This window comes from Pan paniscus, chromosome 14 (assembly GCF_029289425.2).
Source record: "Pan paniscus chromosome 14, NHGRI_mPanPan1-v2.0_pri, whole genome shotgun sequence".
NCBI lineage: Eukaryota > Metazoa > Chordata > Mammalia > Primates > Hominidae > Pan > Pan paniscus.
This window is the reverse complement of record NC_073263.2, coordinates 36449726-36471411: the sequence shown is the minus strand read 5'-3', so window position 1 is coordinate 36471411 and position 21686 is coordinate 36449726. Positions and strand designations below refer to the sequence as shown.

Genomic DNA, 21686 nt, shown 5'->3' with positions numbered 1-21686 from the left:
ATAAAGATCCCAACTCTATAATAACTTGAAATCTATCATAAATCTTAATAATTCCTATTTAAAAAGGCTTAGACAGCTCTGGCTGTATAGAATTTTAAACATATTCTAGTTTTCTCCTTACCTTAGAATGAACCTAAATTAATTCACAGTGTGGGAGCAGTTAACATAATCAACTGGAGACTTTTTCAAAGTCCAGCTCTTCTGGTGAGAGTCCTTGTTGCAGTAAACCATTATTGCTTTGTAACCTCAGATGTTTAGGGACAGAAAAAGGTTAAGAACCAGTCTCGAGATTATACAAACTGTATAGTCTAGGATGAATTCAAACCTCTTTACGTCTTGCTGAATCAAACTGAGTTTACAAAATCTTAGCTCATCTCCACAGTAGCTGCCTAGAATCAAAGGGGATTGGGAAGCAGGTCAAAGGATCACTCAGGGGTATCATGATCAACTTTGTTGATTTGTGTTGATCTTTGGCCAACCTAGACTCTATGGGAAGATGAGGTGGGGAAAAGTAAAAGTCCATTTTATGTTTAGTCATTTGCTTATTTGCATTACAGAGATAGTTGTATTATAATATGAATTGTAGGTACCTCAACTTCCTCATTTGTGGGATGAAGATAATTTTTGGCCCTGATAAACGATAATGTCTCTACAGTGCTTTGGTGGTAATGTTTTCAGAAGAAAGCTGTCATATAAATTCAGAGCAGTGAAAAAGGTCTTCTTTAAATATAAAGTATAATTAAAATGATAATGAAATGTTAAACCTTCCTCCTGATACTTCTTTATCTGCAGGTATATACTATAAGTAATGGTTATAAGAATCTGCTGTGGCTGGGTGCAGTCACTCATGCCTGTAATCCCAGCACTTTGGGAGCCTAAGTTGGGAGGATCACTTGAGCCTAGGAGTTTGAGACCAGCCTGGGCAACATAGTGAGACCTCATCTCTATAAAAAAAATTATAAAATTAGGCAGGTGTGGTGCGTGCCTCTGTACTCCCAGCTACTGGGGAGGCTGAGGTAGGAGGACTGGATCGTTTGAGCCCGGGAGGTCAAGGTTACAGTGAGCCATAATCGTGTCACTGCACTACAGCCTGGGTGACAGAGCAAGATCTTGTTTAAAAAAAACAAAAAAAGAATCTGCTGTGATATGTGGATCAGATATTTAATTAGGCTGGTGTTCTTGTGTAGCCCGAGACAAAGAGGTCTGGACAAAATTATCTTAAGTCTGATCATAGGCTTTATTTTTTATCATTAAGATTGGATTTATGTAGAAATAATCATATTTATCTGTTGTGCTGTATCTTTAGTTGTTTCATATGTAATTATTTTCAGTAATGAGCACTCAGTGAGTAGTTTTTTTATTAGACTTCTAGAGCCCTCACCATATGTAGTCCTTCCTTTCTATAGTAGGGCCGTATGAAATTTTCACTATTTAGATCCTCTCAAGTTTCGTTTCACTTCAACATGTTCTGTTTTTGTTTTTAGAGAAAACCACTCCACTCACTTCAGCTTTGAAATTGTTTAACTTTTTGGTCTATGATTTAAAAAATTAAGGTGCTAAAGGCTCACAACGATCATGTAGACTGACTTTAAACTGATACATTTTCTGCTGAGTTTATTTAAGCTAATTTGTTTTTAATTATTTTTAAATCACAGGTTCTAAATTAGTTCCATTCTGGAGCTGGCTACAAATGGGTAAAGACCTACTTTTTATACGACTTCGGTATTTGACTGGTGCCTGGAGGCTTGAGCAAACTCGGAAAATGAATTAGGTTGTTTGCAGTCTTCAGTTGTGTTCTTATGCTTCAGTGTCACATTTCATTTCATTTGAAACTAAAATTTTAAGTAAAGCTGAAATAAACTTCTTGTCATTGTCTGCCTTTTGATAATTTTAAAGAAATAACTTCCATAAGTAAAAAATTATAAATCTCTTTGGATATAAATGATTTTTAAAAGATGTTTATTTAAAAAGTCAGATTTTCTTTTGTTTGTTTAGCTTCATTATCATTATAATTCTGAGAAACATAATTTTTGTAGACAGAAGCTATTCTTACCCTAAAGTGCCTGCATAACTCTCATGAACTTAACTATAAACTACAATCATGTAACAGTTTTCAGAGATTTAAAAATAAAGCTAGGGTATAAGTTTAAATGTACATAAATTTATCCAAATCAAAGAAACCTATTTCAGCCTATGAAACTTTAGGAAATTATATGTTAAAGGCAAGAATACAGACTTAGTCACAAAGGTGTTCATTTCCTTATAGTCTTACTCATCTCTAGCACTGGAGGCCAAGGTGGGAGGATCACTTGAGCCCAGAAGTTCAAGGTTACAGTGAGCTATGATCGTGCCACTGTACTCTAGCCTGGATGATGGAGGGAGTTCCTGTCAATCAATTTTATAATATTAATATATTTACATAGTAACATCAGAAGCCTCTTTGAGATACTGCAAGAACTAATAGCAATTACAAAATAATGAACCCCCAAAATCAGAATTAGATTGTTTCTGCCATCTTAGAGAAACAAACTAGTAATAGTTTGACATTTATTAAGTGTTTACTGTATGCCACCCACTGTTCTAAGCACTTGATATATAATGACTCACAACAGAAGAGGAAACTGAAGCACAAAAGGGTGACCTGCCCAAGGTCACATATTTAGGAAAGAGTGGAGTCATGATTGTAACCTGCATAGTCTGGATCCCAAGCCCACACTCGTTAATGACTGCTATAGTCTTCAGTTTCTGAAGGTATGAAAACTGGGGATCATATAAGTAGAAAGTTTTGGCAGTACATTGAATAAAACATTTTTGAGTAGAAAAGTAAGCTAAAAATAACTCCAGTAGTTTGAACAACAGCGATAATATCACATCTGCAGTAGACAATAAGCTTCTTGAAAATAGAAGGCTTGCCGGGTACGGTGGCTCACGCCTGTAATCCCAGCACTTTGGGAGGCCGAGGCAGGCAGATCACCTGAGATCGGGAGTTCAAGACCAGCCTGCCCAACATGGAGAAACCCCGTCTCTACTAAAAATACAAAATTAGCTGGGGTGGTGGTGCATGCCTGTAATCCCATCTACTTGGGAGGCTGAGGCAGGAGAATCGCCTGAACTCGCGAGGCAGAGGTTGCGGTGAGCCGAGATTGCGCCATTGCACTCCGGCCTAGGCAATAAGAGTGAAACTCTGTCTCAAAAAAAAAAAAACAGAAGGCATGTCTTACTACAATTAGTATCTCCAGCACAGGGCTTAGCATATAGTAAACACTTAATAATGATGAGATGAATAAACTTTATTTACTACCAGATTTTGTGAGCATTAAAGTCACTTAAATGGATAAATCAAGAATAATAGAAAGCAAAGAGAAGAAAAGACCATGCTCATAAGAATTTTTAAGAATAAGCCTTGAGCCAAAAATAAGATCCTTAATGAAATTATAAAAAGGCAATGAAATAATTTGTTATTGCTCTTTATAAACGAGATAGAAATGCATATTTGAAGCATAATAGGAATATTGAAGGAAAGTCACGATACTTTTTATGTACTTTGTCTGTGAACACTGTAGGGAAAAGTCTGATATCATTGATGCCAGCTTACCTTTCTAAGCACAGATTTACCTAAGAAGAATATGGGACAGAATCTGAGGCAATCAGAGAGAAAAGGTAGTTTAACCTGTTAACTTACAGAATCTGCTAACAAAAACTACATGCAGCAATAGCAGAGTGAAATAGCAAAATAACAGCTACTATGTTTTTTGTTTTTTTGTTTTTTTTTTTTTTTGAGATGAAGTCTTGCTCTTGTCCCCCAGGCTGGAGTGCAATGGCACTATCTCAGCTCACTGCAACCGCTGCCTCCCGGGTTCAAGCGATTCTCCTGCTTCAGCCTCCCGAGTAGCTGGGATTACAGGTGCCTGCCACCATGCCTGGCAAATTTTTTGTATTTTTAGTAGAGATGGGGTTTCACCATGTTGGCCAGGCTGGTCTCGAACTCCTGACCTCAGATGATCCCCCCGCTTCGGCCTCCCAAAGTGTTGGGATTACAGGTGTGAGCCACTGCACCCGGCCACCAGCTACTATCCTTGCATAGTATGTACAAGGAAGAGTAATGAACATTTTGCATGCGTTATGTGGTTTGATCAAACAACTCTATCATGCAGGTATAATTACCCGCATTTCACAGAACGAAGTAGCCAAATAATTTGCCCAGGGTTACACAAGTAGCCATTATTCATGCTTCTACTGAAATAAAAAATAGGAAACAAAGGAACATGGAGCATGATTAAAACAGTATAACCTGAGGATCCTCAGACAACTTGGCCATGTCTATGTCAAGTCTTCTCACTTGTTCTTATAGAATAAGATATATATGAAACATTTGACTTGAGGGTCACATATGGACAATAATGTCTCTTGACATCTGTAATCCTCTATCTCCATATAGTTATGTATGGTTGACCCTTGAATAACACAGGTTTGAACTGCACAGATCCACTTATACATGGATTGTTTTCAAAAAGTGTATTGAAAAAGTTTTTGGGGATCTGTGAAAATTTGAAATAGCAACAGGAGGTTGCTGTAAAATTATAGTAGTAAATGATAAACTAATATCTACATGTATTTTATGCATTAATGACATAACCTTTTTCTTAATATCTTTCATACTATCAAAGACTTTGATATTAGTCTATAATTTACTATATAAAATACACGTGAATCTATTCAGAGATTTATCAAAATTTATGCATACGTAGACCATACATATTCAGTTGAGAGAAATTTAAACAAAGATGCAGTATTAGGCTGTGCGCGGTGGCTCACACCTGTAATCCCATCACTTTGAGAGGCCAAGGTGGGTGGATCACCTGAGGTCAGAGTTCGAAACCAGCCTGGCCAACATGGTGAAACCCCATCTCTACTAAAAATACAAAAATTAGCTGGGCGTGGTGGCAGGTGCCTGTAATCCCAGCTACTTGGGAGGCTGAGGCAGGAAAATCACTTGGGGAGGTGGAGGTTGCAGTGAGCCAAGATCACGCCACTGCACTCCAGCGTGGGTGACATGAGTGAGACTCCGTCTCAAAAAAAAAAGATGCAGTATTAAATCATAACTGCATAAAATTAATAATTTCGTAGCCACCTCCTGTTGCTATTGCATGAGCTCAGGTGTTGTAAATATCCACTTAAATGCTGTGTGACACTAACCATCTCCATATGAGCAGTTCATCTCTCCAGTAAATTGCATTTAACAGTAGAAATTGAGCTCTTGGAGTTCTCATGTGTTTTTCATGTTTAGTGCAATACTGTAAACCTTGAATAACACCATGGGACCGATATGAAGTACCATTAGTGATGCTGGAAATACTCCCAAGAAGCAGAGAAAAGTCATGACGTTACAAGAAAAAGTTGAATTGCTTGATATGTACCATAGATGAGGGCTGCAGCTGAGGTTGCTCACCATTTCAAGATAAATGAATCCAAGCCAGGCATGGTAGCTCATGCCTATAATCCCAGCACTTTGGGAGGCCGAGGCAGGCGGATCACCTGAGGTAGTTCAAGACCAGCTTGGCCATCATTGTGAAATCCCATCTCTACTAAAAATACAAGAATTCGCCAGGCGTGGTGGCGGGTGCCTGTAATCCCAGCTACTTGGGAGACTGAGGCACGAGACTCACTTGAACCCGGAAGAGGGAGGTTGCAGCGAACCGAGATTGCACCACTGCACTCCAACCTAGGTGACAGAGCGAGACTGTCTCAAAAAAATACATAAATAGTGTAAGGACTATTGGGGGGGAAAAAAAAGAAAATTTGTGAATCCATTGCCACTACTACATCTGCAGGTACAAAAATCTTGCAATTTTTGCAAAATACCTTTTCTCTCATATTGAAAATGCAGCTTTTAAGTGGGTACAGGATTGCTATAAGAAAGACATACCTATAGACTCTAATATGATTCACAAAAAGGCAAAGTCATCATATGACAAGTTAAAGGAAGGTGAAGGATCTAAAGCTGGGGAATTTAATGCCAGAAATGAATGGTTCATTTTAGAGGTTTGGCTTTTAAAAAAAAAAGTCAAGATAAGGGAGAAGCAGCTTCTGCTGATCCAGGAGGTAACACACGAGTTCCCAAACACCATTAAGAAAATCATTGAGGAGAAAGGATATCTGCCTAAACGGGTTTTTAATGCAGACGAAAGTGCCCTAATCTGGGGGGTGGGGGGGTGGAATGCCACAAAGGACATTTATTAGGAAGAGAAGCAAGCACCAGGATTTAAGGCAGGAAGAAACAGGCTAACTGCTGTTTTGTACAAATGCAATCGGGTTTATGATCAGGACTGCCCTTATCTGTAAAGCTGCTAAATCCTGAAAGGAAATGATAAACATCAGCTCCCAGTCTTCTGGTTGTACAAGAAGGCCTGGACAATGATAACCCTTTCTCTGGATTGCCTGCATTGACGTTCTGTCCCTGAAGTCAAAAAGTACCCTGCCAGTGAGAAATTGCCTTTTAAGGTTCTTTTGACATTGGACAATGCCCCTGATCACCCAGAACGTCATGAGTTCAACACGGAAGGCTTAGCAGTTGTCTACTTGCCCCCAAACACAATGTCTCTAATTCAGCCTTTACATCAGGGAGTCATAGGACCTTGAAGGCTCATTACACACAGTTCTCTGTAGAAAGGATTGTCAATGCTAGAACAAAAGCCCAACAGGACATGAAAGGCTGGAAGGGGTTGGGGTCTGGTGGCTCACGTCTGTAATCCCAGCACTTTGGGAGGCCGAGGTGGGAGGATCACTTGAGGTCAGGAGTTCAATACCAGCCTGGGCAACATAACAAGATCCCATCTCTACAAAAAAATTAAAAATTAGCTGGGCATGGTGGTTGGTGCAGCCAGTAGTCCTCACTACTCGGGAGGCTGAGGATGGAGGACTGCCTGAGCCCAGGAGTTTGGGGCTGTGGTGAGCTGTCATCACACCACTGCACTCCAGCCTGGGGAACAGAGCAAGACCCTGTCTCTCAAAAAAAAAAAAGTCTGAAAGAATTATACCATTGAAGATGCAAGCCATCGTTATAGAAAAATAAAAGCTGTGAAAGTCACCAAGTATGAAACAATAATTCCTGCAGAAAACTGTGTCCAGATGTTGTGCATGACTTCACAGGATTTATGACAGAGCCAATCAAAGAAATCATGAAAGAGATTGTGGATAGGGCAAAAAAAAAAAAAAAAAAAAGATGGCAGGTGAACAGTTTTGAGATATGGATGTTGGAGAAATTCAACAGGTAATAGAGACAACACCAGTGGAGTTAGCAGAAGATGACTTGATGAAGATGAGTGCTTCTGAACCAGTGCCAGATGATGCAGAAGAAGACATACAAGAAGCAGGACTCCAATTATTGAAGTCTGCTTGTGACTTCTTTTACAACTTGGACCCTTCCACAATATGGGCACTGAAACTAAAGCAAATGGTAGAAGAAGGATTGGTACTGTAGAGAAACATTTTCAGAGAAATGAAAAAAAATCAGACCAGAATTATGATATATTAATATTTCCATGAAGTTACACCAAGGGTGCCTGCCTCTCCTGCCTCCCCTTCCACCTCCTCCACCTCTTCTGCCTCTGTCACCTGGGAGACAGCAAGACCAACCCCTCCTCTTACTCCTCAGCCAACTCAATGTGAAGACAAGAATGAAGGCCTTTATGATGACTCACTTCCACTTAATGAATGTTAAATATATTTTCTCTTACTTATGGTTTTCTTAATAACATTTTCTTTTCTCTAGCATACTTTATTGTAAGAACGCAATATATAATACATATAATTTACGAAATATGTGTTAATACACTATGTTATCGGTAAAGTTTCCAGTCAATAGCAGGCTATTAGTAGTTAAGTTTTGAGGGAGTCAAAGTTAATGGATTATCAACTACACAGGGGTTAGCACTCCAAACCCCTGCATCGTTCAGGGGTGCACTGTACTTCTACTCATAGTTGATTCTCCAGTTCTATGTTCCACCTTCTTTATTCAGTTATTTTATTAGTCCTTTCTCAGATTGCTATAAAGAACTACCTGAGACTGAGTAATTTATTTTTTTAAAAAAAGAGGTTTAATTGACTCATAGTTCCACAGGTGTACAGGAAGCATAACTGAGGAGGCCTCAGGAAACTTACAATCATGGCAGAAGGTGAAGGGCCTCAGGAAACTTACAATCATGTCTGGAGAAGGAGGAAAAGAGCAAACGGAGAGGCGCCATACACTTTTAAACATCCATGTCTCTTGAGAATTCACTCACTATCATGAGAACAGCAAGGGGAAAATCTACCACTAAGATCCAATCATCTCCCACCAGGTCCCTCCTCCAACACTAGGGATTACAATTTGACATGAGATTTGGGTGGGGACACAAAACTAAACCATATCAGTTATAATTTCCTTAAGAGCAGAAACTTTGCCTTTATTTTATTTGTTTGTCTCTACAGCATCCTAAATTGTGATTGTTCAATAAAGGAAATGGTTAGATAATGCTACCATTTCAATTCACTCATCGAAAAAATAATTCTATGAACGAGGTTATCCTTTTTATTGACAATTAAATCCCCTGAAGAAGAAGTCTAGAGGACTGCTTTGTTTTTGTTTTTGTGCAGTCTCAAAAATGCTTTGTTTGTGTTTTTGTGCAGTTTTTTGTTTGTTTTTGTGCAGTCTCAAAAGTGCCAAATCCACAAATTGATAAATTTATTTTATTAATCCAATAAGAGACTCTAAGAAGTGATATCTTTTTGATTCACTGATTTTGAAGTAAAACTCCAGTTAGTATTTTGATGGTCACAAAACATAATACTTTACCTAGATTTGATCCTGTCTAAATTCTGATAGTACTGAGAAAGGACAAAGGGGAACAAAAGAGGTCCTTACCTGAGCAGTATCACAATGCACCTCAAAAATACTGCTGGGGCCAGGCGCGGTGGCTCACGCCTATAATCCCAGCATTTTGGGAGGCAGAGGCGGGTAAATCACTTGAGGTCAAGAGTTTGAGACCAGCCTGGTCAACATGGCAAAACCTTGTCTCTACTAAAAATACAAAAATTAGCCGGGCCTGGTGGCGGGCACCTGTAATCTCAGCTACTCGGGATGCTGACGCAGGAGAATCACTTGAACCCGGGGGATGAAGGTTGCAGTGAGCCAAGATCATGCCACTTCACTCCAACTTGGGTGAAAGAGTGAAACTCCATCTCAAAAAAAAAAAAAAAAAAACCAAAAAATACTGCTGGGGAAAACAAAGTCATAAGGTCTATATCTCTGACCCATTAATATTACAGTAACAACATGTACCTGTGTGCAGGGTAAATGAATGTCACTGCAGCTTTTTCTATCATCGCAGAAATAGTAAAACCTAGGGCCCCAAAGCCATAGTAATTGCAAAACATGTCCCAACTCTCCAGTGGTGTGAATTTATTTAAATATTTCGAAATAAAATTGTAAGGAAAATAAAAGTCCATAACATCGCACTATATACACTATGAAGTGTAAGTCCTTCCATCATCCACTCAATGATTGAATGCCTAGCAGTTCTACTTTAAAAAAATGTCTATTCTCGAGGGATCTACTTAGAAAGAAAGGAATATGTTAAACATTTAAATTGCAATGCAAATAATATGAGATCAAGAAGCCAGATATGTTCTGAGGAAGGATGAATCTTTGCAGTCTAAAATTAGGAAAATTTCCCCTAAATTGTTGCATCTCTATGGGACTCCGCATGCACAATGCACAATTACAATGTAAGTAAAATCACCTCCATCTGGGAAGATAGTTTATATACTGTCAGTTCCTTTTGATCTTTGTCATTCTTTTTCGTTTTTTGCCTCTTTTTTTTTTTTTTTTTTTTTTTTTTGAGACAGAGTCTTGCTCTGTCTCCCCTGCTAGAGTGCAGTGGTGTGATCTCAGCTCACTGCAATCTCCTGGGTTCAAGTGGTTCTCCTGCCTCAGCCTCCCGAGTAGCTGGAACTACAGGCACGTGCCACCATGCCTGGCTAATTTTTGTATTTTTAGTAGAGACGGGGTTTCATCATGTTGGTCAGGCTGGTCTCAAACTCCTGACCTCAGATGATCCGCCCATCTTGGCCTCCCAAAGTGCTGGGATTACAGGCATGAGCCACCATGCCCAGCCTGATCTTTGTCAATCTTCTGAAACAGGATAGCAATCCTACACATTTATATTTTACATTGTATTTTTTGAGATCTATAGAAATGTTTTCTTATGAATTTTAGTGAAAGGGCCTGTTGAATCATGATAATTATATGATGAGGAAAAAAGCAAGTAAAGTAAGGAATTCCACTTTTGGGAAGACAGAGTAGTAGATGTAATTTCCCCTATTCCTCCTACTAAGTACAACTAAAAACAGTGGACATTATATATACAACAAACATAATTATACTCTGAAAGGTGAAAAGAAGAAGGCAAACTGGCTAGGGAACTTGAGGCCCAAGGAATGACATAAAGGTGAGTTCCTTGTTTTTTGTTTGTTTGTTTTTGTTTTTTGTTTGTTTTGTTTGTTTGTTTGTCTCTTATATCCCAGACTTGAAGCTGAAGCTGGCAACCTGGAAATGCCAATGGACATGGACAAAAAGAAAAAGACCCAATAAATGCCTCTCTTGCCAAAAGACTGAGAAAGGGGCAGGCTTACAAGACAAAAAAACATTTAGACAAGAACTATTCTACTCCAACCAATACTACAGAAAAGTGGTGGCCACTCCCCAACTGATACCAGCAAAGACTGAGCGGGGAGACAACTCAAATTCTAATGAGGCTGTAATTAGTCACCAAACACCCTACTGGGGTGATGTCAGAGAAGACAAGTAGGGTGCAGGACTTTTATCCCTGCTAGCCTGTAATGAGTCCTCCACTCCTATGATATCAGTGGAGACCATCAGGGAGGTGTGGTCTTCACCCCTACCCGGCAGTAACAAGTGTTTATTGGGGTGGTGTCAGAGGAGGCCAAGCAGAGAGTTAGTCATGTGTCAGAGTAGGTTTTGTTTCTCTCGTGGCCCAGTGGTGATGAGGCTGCCCCCATCACAGTGACAGTGAAGACCTTGTAGTAAGCCAGACCTCTCACCCCTGCCCAACACCAGTAGTAGTCCTCCTCTCTGGTGTCTGTAGAGAGACCTAGTGGGGCATCTGTACTTACACCTCTACCTGGCAATGGAGTGGTATCAGGAAAAGCCAGCTAAAACAAAAGGTTCAAATAAGACCCAAAGTCTCCAAACATTTAGAAATCCAGATTTAAAAGGAAATCACTTATCAAACCAAGAACCAAGTAAACTCACTTGAATAAAAAAGGATAATCAATAGATGCCAATAATAAGATTATAGAGATAATAGAATTATCTGGCCAAGATTTTTTTAAAGCAGCCATGACAAAACAGTTTCAATGTAATTGCAAACGTTCTTAAAGCAAATGAAGAAAATAGAAAGCCTCAGCAAATAAATAGAAGTATAAAGAAGAACCAAGTGGAAATTTTAGAACTTAAAAATAGAATAACTGAAATGAAAAGCTCAGTGAATGAACTTGATAGTGGAATGAAGGGGACAGAGGAAACAATCAGTAAACTAGAAAATAGAACAATCTGATCAAAAGAGAGAAAATTGAACAAAAAATACAGAACCTCAAAAACTTGTGAGACTATATATAAAAAAGATCTAGCATTTGTGTCATTAGAATCCCTGAAAGGGCTGAAAAAATACTTGAAGAAATATTGACTGAAAACTTCCCAAACTTGACGATAGATGAAAACCTACAGATTCAGCTGTTAATAGGATCAACCCAAAGATATCCACACCAAAACACATCACACTTAAACTGCTGAAAACTAATGACACTTTATTTATCAGAAGAAAACCATTAGAATGACAGAGAATTAATTTATCATCAGAAATCATGGTGATCAGAAGGTCATGTCAACATCAACATCAACAGAGAATCAACAGAGAATCCTATACTTAGCAAAAAAAATAATAATTCAAGAATGAAAGGGAAATCAAAACATTCTCAGAGGAAAGAAAGCTAACAGAATTTAATACCCACAGACCTACCGTGAAAGAATGGCTAAGCAAAATTCTCTAAATAGAAAGGAGACAATAAAAAAGGGAACCTTGGCTAGTTTCTAAGGATCATGAGCGAGTCAGGATTCCTGATCCAGAGACAATGGCCCTGATGGGATGGAGCCTGAAGGCATCATCGAGAGTAACTGGAATGAGATTGTTGACAGCTTTGATGACATGAGCTTCTCGGAGTCCCTCCTCTGTGGCACCTATGCCCATGGTTTTGGGAAGCCCTCTGCCATCCAGTAGTGAGCCATTCTACCTTAACCAAGGGTTATGATGTGATCGCTCAAGCCCAATCTGGGACTGCGAAAATGGCCACATTTGCCATATTGATTCTGCAGCAGATTGAATTAGATCTAAAGGTCACCCAGGCCTTGGTCCTAGCACCTACTCGAGAATTGGCTTAGCAGATACAGAAGGTGATCACAGCACTGGGAGACTACATGGGTGTCTCCTGTCATGCCTGTATTAGGTGCATCAACATGTGTGCTAAGGTACAGAAACTGCAGATGGAAGCTCCCCATATCATCATGGGTACCCCTGGCCGTGTGTCTGACATGCTTAACTGGAGATATCTGTCTCCTAAATACATCAAGATGTTTGTACTGGACGAAGCTGACGAAATGTTAAGCCATAGATTCAAGGACCAGATCTGTGACATATTCCAAATGCTCAATAGCAACACCCAGGTAGTTTTGCTGTCAGCTACAATTCCTTCTGATGTACTTGAGGTGACCAAGAAGTTCATGAGGGACCCCATTCGGATTCTTGTCAAGAAGGAAGAGTTAACCCTGAAGGGTATCCACCAATTATACATCAACGTGGAACAAAAGGAGTGGAAGCTGGACACAACTGTGTGACTTGAATGAAACCCTGACCATCACCCAGGCAGTCATCTTTATCAACACCTGAAGGAAGGAGGACTGGCTAACCCAGAAAATGCATGCCCAAGATTTTACTGTCTCTGCCATGCATGGAGATATGGACCAAAAGGAACGAGATGTGGTCATGAGGGAGTATCGTTCTGGCTCTAGCAGAGTTTTGATTACCACTGACCTGCTGCCCAGAGGCATTGATGTGCAGCAGTTTTCTTCAGTCATCAACTACGACCTTCCCATGAACAGGGAAAACTATATCCACAGAATCGGTCGAGGTGGACAGTTTGGCCATAAAGGTGTGGCTATTAACATGGTGGCAGAAGACAAGAGGACTCTTTGAGACATCGAGATCTTCTACAACACCTCCATTGAGGAAATGCCCCTCAATGTTGCTGACCTCACCTGAGGGGTTGTCCTGCTTCCTAGCCCCAGCCAGGGTTCAGTCTCGAGGGGCTGAGGAGCAGCAGGGGTGGGGAGGGAAGGGGAGCCAAGGGATGGACATCTTGTCATTTTTTTTCTTCGAATAAATGTCACTTTTTGAGGCAAAAGAAGGAAACATGAACATTTTAGACACCCTTTTCTTTGGGGTAGGCCCTTGCCCCAGGCACCAGCCCTTCTCCCAAAAATCACTAATCCATTTCCCCAATCTAGTAACCTCCAGATCCCAGAGAGAGCACACTCCTCACCTCAGCTGACCTCCTTTGAAAGTGATTCGAGGGACTATGTCACTCAACCTCATTTTCTGGACCAAATCTGGAGGGAGAACCCCTAAAACTCCTGAGTAAGGTTGCCAGGGGATTGTGCCCAGGTAGGGGGAAGCAGGGAACAGAAAATGGTAGCCATGTTTACATTGTGTTGTATAGTATTTATTGATTCAGGAAACAAATGCAAAATTCTAAATAAAATGTCTTAGAAACTGCCAAAAAACCAAAAAGGGAACCTTGAAACATCAGGGAGAAAGAAGGCATATGGTAAACTAAAATAAATAAATAAACTTTCCTTCTCCTTTTGAGTTTTTAAAATTGATTGTGGAAGCAAAAATTGTAACACTGATGTAGTTTTAAACGTATGCAGAGGAAGTATATAAGATTGTTATAAATGAGGGAAGGTAAAGGGACAAAAACAGATATGTTTCTATACTTCTCTCCAACTGGTAAAATAACACCAGTAAAATGTGATGAGTTATGTATAATGTAATACCTAGAGAAATCACGAAAAAGCTATATAAATAGATATACTCAAAAACACTATGAATAAACAAAAATTGAATTCTAAAAATTGTTCATCTAACCACAGGATGGCAGAAAAAGAAAACAGAAATATAAAACAAAACAGAAGGCCAGACATGATGGCTCATGTGTGTAATCCCAGCACTTTAGAAGGCTGTGGCTGGAGGATTGCTTGAGACTAGGAGTTTGAGACTAGCCTGATCAACATAGTGACACCCCATCTCAATAAAAATAAATAAATAAATAAAATAGCCAGGCTTGGTGGCATGCACCTGTAGCCGCAGCTACTTGGGAGGCTGAGGCAAGAAGATGACTTCAGCCCAGGAGTTGAGGTGCAGTGAGCCATGATTGCACCACTGCACTCCAGCTTGGGTGACAGAGTAAGACCCTATTTCAAAAAAAGAAAAGACAAACAAAACCCAGACATAAAACAAGCAAAAGTAATGACAGATTTAAGCCTTAAGCATATCAAGAATATATTACATTAAATATAACTAATCTAAATTCAAGTAAAAGAGATTAGCAGAGAGTATTTAAAAACATGACCTAACTCTATGCTGTCTACAAGAAACTCACTACAAATATAACAATATAAGCAGGTTGAAAGTATAAAATGGAAAAAGATATCATACAAACTTTAATCAAAGGAAAGCAGGAGTGGCTATTATAATATCAGATAAAAGACTTTATATCAAAGCAAATTACTAGACTCAGAGTGGGATATTATGTAGTAAAAAAGATTCAATCCACCAAGAAAACATAGAAATCAAGTGTGCGTGTCCCAAACAACAGATCTGCAAAATGCATGAGGCAAAACGGACACAAGTGCAAGGAAAAACAGATGAATTATAGTTGGAGATTTCAATACTTCTCTCTCAGACAGTTTTACAGGAAAATTTTACCAATCATTTAAAGAAAAAGAATTAACACCAGTTCTACATACTCTCTTCCAGAAAATAGAACAGATAGAAAAAACCAGAACAAGAGAACAAGAAAAGAAAACTACAGACCAGTATCTCTCATGAATACAGGCATGAAAATCCTTAATAAAATATTATCAAATAGAATTTGGGAATATTTTAAAAGATTTACCCATCACGACCAAGTGTGATTTATTATACATCTGCAAAGCTAGCTCATTATTTGAAAAACAATCAACATAATTCATTATATTAACAGGCTGAGGAAGAAAATTATATGATTATATCAATTGATTCCCACAAAAACCATTTGACAAAGTTCAACATCCATTCACAATAAAACCCTCAGAAAACTAGAAATAGAGGGGAACTTCCTCAACTTGATAAAATGTAAGCACATAAAACCTACATAAAACATTATACTTAATGGTGAAAAACTGAGTATTTTCCTCTTAGGGCAGGAACAAGGCAAGGATGTCTACTCTTACCACATTCTTATTCAATATAGTATTGGAAGTTTTAGTCAATAAAGGGGAATAAAAGACATACAGACCAGAAAGGAAGAAATAAAAACTCTGTATTTGTAGATCACATGATTGTCTACATAGAAAATTCTAAGGAACCTATCAAAAAAAATCCACCTAGAACTAATAAGTGAATTCATTAAAGTCACAGAGGCTGGGCGCAGTGGCTCATGCCTGTAATCCCAACACTTTGGGAAGCTGAGGCAGGTGGATCACCTGAGGTCAGGAGTTTGAGACCAGCCTGACCAACATGGAGAAACCCCATCTCTACTAACAATGCAAAATTATCCAGTTATGGTGGCACGCGCCTGTAATCCCAGCTACTCGGGAGGCTGAAGCAGGAGAATCGCTTGAACCCCGGAGGCAGAGATTGCAGTGAGTCAAGATTGCGCTATTGCACTGCAACCTGGGCAACAAGAGCAAAACTCTGTCTCAAAAAATAAAAAATAAAAAAAATGAAGTCACAGAATACAAGATAAACATACAAAAATTTATTGTATTTATATATACTAGCAATGAACACATGGACACTGAAATTATACATGCAATATCATTTATAATCAACCAAAAAAAGAGGAAATAGGTGTAAATCATGTATACACAAAACTCTACAATGCTGATAAAGAAATCAAAGAAGATCTAAGTAAATGGAGAGACATATACCATATTCCTAAATTGGAAGACTCAACATAGTAAAGATGTCAATTCTCCCAAAATTGATGTACAGGCTTAATACAATTTCTATCAAAATCTCAGCAAGAATTTTAGTAGATGTAGACAAGATTATTCTAAAATTTATATGAAAAGATAAAGGAACTAGAATAACTAAAACAATTTTGAAAAAGGAGGAAGAATCAACCTTTTTGACTTCAAAACTTATTAGATAGCTACAGTAATCAAGATTGACACTATTGGTGGATAGATAGATACAGATCAATCAACAGAACAGAATAGATAACCCAGAAATAGGCCCATATGAACATGCCCAACTGATTTTATAAAAACATTTAGTAGAGACAGGATCTCTCAATGTTGCCTAGGCTGGTCTCAAACTCCCGGCCTCAAGCAATCCTCCCACCTTGGCTTCCCAAAATGCTGAAATTACAAGTGAGCTGCTATACCTGGACCCAACTGATTTTCAATGAAGGTACAATTGCACTTTAGTGAAGGACACAGTCTTTTGAACAATTGGTACTGGGAAAACTGGACATTTATAGGCAAAAATTGAACAACCTAAGTCTCACACCATACACAAAACTTAACTCAAAATGGGTCATAGCTTAAATGTAAAATGTCAGACTTTTGGAAAGAAAAACACAGGAGAAAATCTTTGGGATCTAGAACTGGACAAAGAGATCTTATACTTTATACCTAAGTCACAATCAATAAAAGGAAAAATTAAATTGGACTTCATCAAAATTAAAACCTCTTGCTCGATGAAACACCCTGTTAAGAGGATGAAAAGACAAGTTAGAGAGTGGAAGAAAATACCCCAAATCCACATATCCAACAAAGAACTAGTATCTTAAATATATTAAGATATCTTAAAACTCAACAGTAAAAAAGTAAATAAATAAACAATTCGATTTAAAAATGGTCAAAAGTACAAAGAGATGTCTACCAAAGAAAGATATACAGGTAACAAATAAGCACATGAAACCATACTCAACATCATTAGCCATTACCAAAACACAAATTAATACCACAATGAGATATCTACTATACCCCTAGCAGAATGGTTAAAACAAAAAATGATGACAATGATAAATGCTGACAAGGATGCAGAGAAACTAGATGATGCATATATTGCCGGTGGGCATGTAAAATGGTATGGCCACTTTGGTAAGTATTTTGGCAATTTCTTTAAAAACAACACATGCAACTATTACACGACCCAGCAATTGTGCTCTTGTGCATTTATCTCAAAGAAATGAAGATTTATGTTCACACAAAAACTTTACATAAATGTTTATAGCAGCTTTACTCATGATAGCCACAAACTGGAAATATCCCAGAAGTCCTCCTACAGATGAATGGTTAAACAAACTGGAGTGTATCCGTACCATGCTATACTACTCAGCAACCAAAAGGGACAATTATTGATATACTCAATAGCCTTAATTAATCTCCAGATTATTATGCTGAGTGGAAAAAAAGCATACATACCGTATGATTCCATTTATAAAACATTATTGAAAGGACAGATTTATAGAAATAGAGAATGAATTAATGATTAGTGAAAGTGTTGGAGTAGGAAAGAAGTGGGTGTGGCTATAAAGAAGCAGCAGGAGGGATCCTGTGGTGATGGAAATGTCCTGTATCTTAATTGTATCAGTGTAAATATCCTGGTTTTGGTCTTATACCATAGTTTTGCAGGATGCTACCACTGGGGGAAACTGGGCAAAGAACACTGAGATCTTTCTGTATAATTTCTTAAAATTGCATTTTGTCATTGTTCAGGCTGCTATAACAGAACACTATATACTGGGGTGGCTTAAACAACATACATTTATTTCTCACATTTCTGGAGGTTGGGAAGTCCAAGGTCAAGGTGCCAACAGATCCATGGTCTGGTGAAGGACTCTTCCTCATTTGCAGTAAGCTGTGTTCTCTTTGCGCTCTAATTTGGCAGAGAGGGAGAGTGGGTTCTCTATTATAAGGACACTAATCCTATTCATGAAGGCTCTACTCTCATGACCTAATTACCTCTCGAAGGCCCACCTCCTAATACAATCATATTGGGGGTTAGGATTTCAACATAAGAATTTTAGAGAGACACAAACATTCAGTCCATAACCCATGTAAATCTATAGGTATCTCAAAATGAAAATTCTAATTTTGTTGTTGTTGTTGTTATTTGTTTGTTGAGATAGAGCCTCACTCTGTCAACCAGGCTGGAGTGCAGTGGCATGATCTCAGCTCACTGCAGCCTCCACCTCCCAGTCTCCAGCGATCCTCCCACTTCAGCCTCCCGAGTACCTAGGACTACAGGTGCGTGCCACCAGGCCCGGCTAATTTTTTTTTTTTTTTTTTTTTTTTTAGAGAAGGGGTTTTGCCATATTGCCCAGGCTGGTCTCAAACTACTGGCTTCAAGCGATCTGCCCACCTCGGCCTGCCAAATTGCTGAGATTACAGGTGTAAGCCACCATGCCCGGCCTAAAAAGTTTAATTTTGAAAACTAAAATAGGCATTTAACTTTTTTCCCCAGTCCTGTTATTACTGTTACCACCACTACCAGCTACTACTGCCACAACTACTGGTTTTGTTTTATTATTTTTAAAAAATGCACAGATATTCTTTTAATTTAAAATGTAAAAGTTCTGGTCTTTTTATAGCATAACAGAGCATTGGAAGGGTCCTGTGATTCCACAGGCAATCTTCTGGCATCACAAATGGGGAGCTATGACCCCACTGCAGGAGAATCAATCAGCTATGCATGCAAACTAGTGTCTAACTTGTCCTTTTTAAAATAAAAGGAGTATTGGCCAGGCGCAGTGGCTCACACCTGTAATCCCAGCACTTTGGGAGGCCGAGGCGGGTGGATCACCTGATATCAGGAGTTCAAAACCAGCCTTGACCAACATGGTGAAACCCCATCTCTACTAAAAATAAAAAAATTAGCTGGGCATTGTGGCATCTGCCTGTAATCCCAGCTACTAGGGAGACTGAGGCAGAAGAATCGCTTGAACCCGGGAGACGGAGGTTGCAGTGAGCCGAGATTGCGCAATTGCACTCCAGCCTGGGCAACAGAGGGAAACTCCGTCTCAAAAAAAATAAATAAATAAAAATAAAATAAAAGAAGCATTAGAAGAACCTATCAAATACAAGCCCTAATCAGAAGAGGACAGATTATCATACCACTCCAGATGTAGGTAGGATGAGATTTGGGCCCACTAATGTTTTCAACTATGGTTACTTTTCTCTTCCCACAGGCTGATTATGTAAAGAGAAAAACAAATGGAGGTTTTAATTTTAAAACCCTCAGTTTAATCAAGTCCCATGTAACGTTTTACCCTCTTTAACACCTGCCACCTGCAATTCACCTTTCTGATTATTAACAGTAAATGTATTATAGCTGAGCTTTAGTGGCAACCATATCACATTCACTTTTTTACATTCACTTCATAAAAATTCTTCTAATGAAAACAGAAACTTATTTATATTTCACATAAGAAATATATGTTGGAAAATTTAATCTCATTAAAAATGTGGTTTCTTGGGCATCATATTTTCCTCTAGACAGGCATTGGTTTGGGGGACAGATACTGATTGGCAAGTATGTGACTTTTTCCAGTGAGGTAAGCTGTGTGCATGTCAGTTTTCTTATCTATGACATGGTATCTATGATATGATGTGGGTTGCTTCCCCACAGGGTTATAATGATAACCAAATTAAATAATATGAGCGTCAGCTTACAAACTAAAATTTAATGAAAATGTACAGTAACACACATGTACATATCAGAAAGAATATTTTGGTATTTGGTAAATACAGAATATTATCTCATATTTTATTTATGTGTTTATGACCTACCTTATTCTATAGGCAACTTTATTTTAAAAGACTTTATTTCAGGCCGAGCATGGTGGCTCATGCCTGTAATCCCAGCACTTTGGGAGGCCGAAGCTGGCGGATGCAGTGAGCTGAAATCGAGTGATTGCACTCCAGCCTGGGTGACAAGAGTGAAACTCTCTCTCAAAAAAAAAAAAAAGACTTTATTTCTCCACTCAAACTTCTCACTCTAAGAGTAATGCAAAAACTAATGGACAGGCCGGGCGCGGTGGCTTGCGCCTGTAATCCCAGTACTTTGGGAGGCCGAGGCCGGTGGATCACGAGGTCAGGAGATCGAGACCATCCTGGCTAACACTGTGAAACCCCGTCTCTACGAAAAACACAAACAAAAAATTAGCTGGGTGTGGTGGCGGGCGCCTGTAGTCTCAGCTACTCGGGAGGCTGAGGCAGGAGAATGGCATGAACCCGGGAGGCAGAGCTTGCAGTGAGCTGAGATCGTGCCACTGCACTCTAGCCTGGGTGACAGAGCAAGACTCTGTCTCAAAAAAAAAAAAAAAAAACAATGAATGAACAAATAAGTATCAGGGTTTGTTTCCTTCTATGTCTATTTAAAAATTTATTCATTTTAATTGATAAAAATTGTATATATTTATGGTATAAAACATGATGTTTTGAAATATGCATGCATTGTGTAATGGCTAAATTAAGCTAATTAACATATGCATCACCTCACACACTCATCATTTATTTGTGATATATATAGTTAAAATCTACTCTCTTAGCAATTTTCAAGTATACAATGCATTGTTATTAACTATAGTCACCAGTCACCATGTTGTGTAATAGTTTTCCTGATCGTATTCCTCCTGTAAAGGAAATTTTCTATCCCTAATTTTTTTTTTTTTTTTTTTTTTGAGACTGGGCCTTGCTCCGTCACCCAGCCTGGAATGCAGTGGTGGGATCTCGGCTCTCTGCAACATCCGTCTCCTGGGGCTCAAGTGATCCTTCCACCTCAGCCTCCCGAGTAGCTAGGACTACAAGCACATGTCACCAAGCCCAGATAATTTTTGTATTTTTTTTGTAGAGACGGGGTTTCACCATGTTGCTCAGGCTGGTCTCGAACTCCTGTGCTCAAGTGATCTGCCTCCTAAAGTGTTGGGATTGCAGGCACGAGCCACTGCACCTGGCCCCTAACTATTGTCAACAGAGGGCTAAAAAATAGACCTAAGACTCATTAAATGATATGTGAACCTATAGAAAAGACATGGAATCAACCCAAATGCCCATGAACAAGACTGGATAAAGAAAATGTGGTATATATATGCCATGGAATACTATGCAGCCATAAAAAGGAATGAGATCATGTCCTTTGCAGTGACATGGATGAAGTTGGAAGCCATTATCCTCAGCAAACACACACAGGAACAGAAAACCAAATATTGCATGTTCTCACTTATGAGTGGGAGCTAAACAATGAGAACACATGGACACAGGGAGGGGAACAACACACATTGAAGCCTGTTGGGAAGGGAGG

At 39.0% G+C, this 21686-nt stretch overlaps 1 protein-coding gene and 1 pseudogene across 1 annotated transcript in view; both read left to right on the top strand.

The window, feature by feature from the left end:
- ALG5 (ALG5 dolichyl-phosphate beta-glucosyltransferase) overlaps positions 1 to 1865 on the top strand; it is a 50860-nt gene extending 48995 nt beyond the window's left edge. Inside the window, exon 10 of the mRNA XM_003826894.7 lies at positions 1656 to 1865. Within this exon, the coding sequence (XP_003826942.2) occupies positions 1656 to 1771 (116 nt within the window). The 3' untranslated portion in view covers positions 1772 to 1865. The remainder of the gene's footprint in view (positions 1 to 1655) is intronic.
- A 10462-nt stretch (positions 1866 to 12327) lies between these two features.
- On the top strand, positions 12328 to 14231 carry LOC100977412 (eukaryotic initiation factor 4A-I-like; annotated as a pseudogene).
- Positions 14232 to 21686: the final 7455 nt, after the last annotated feature.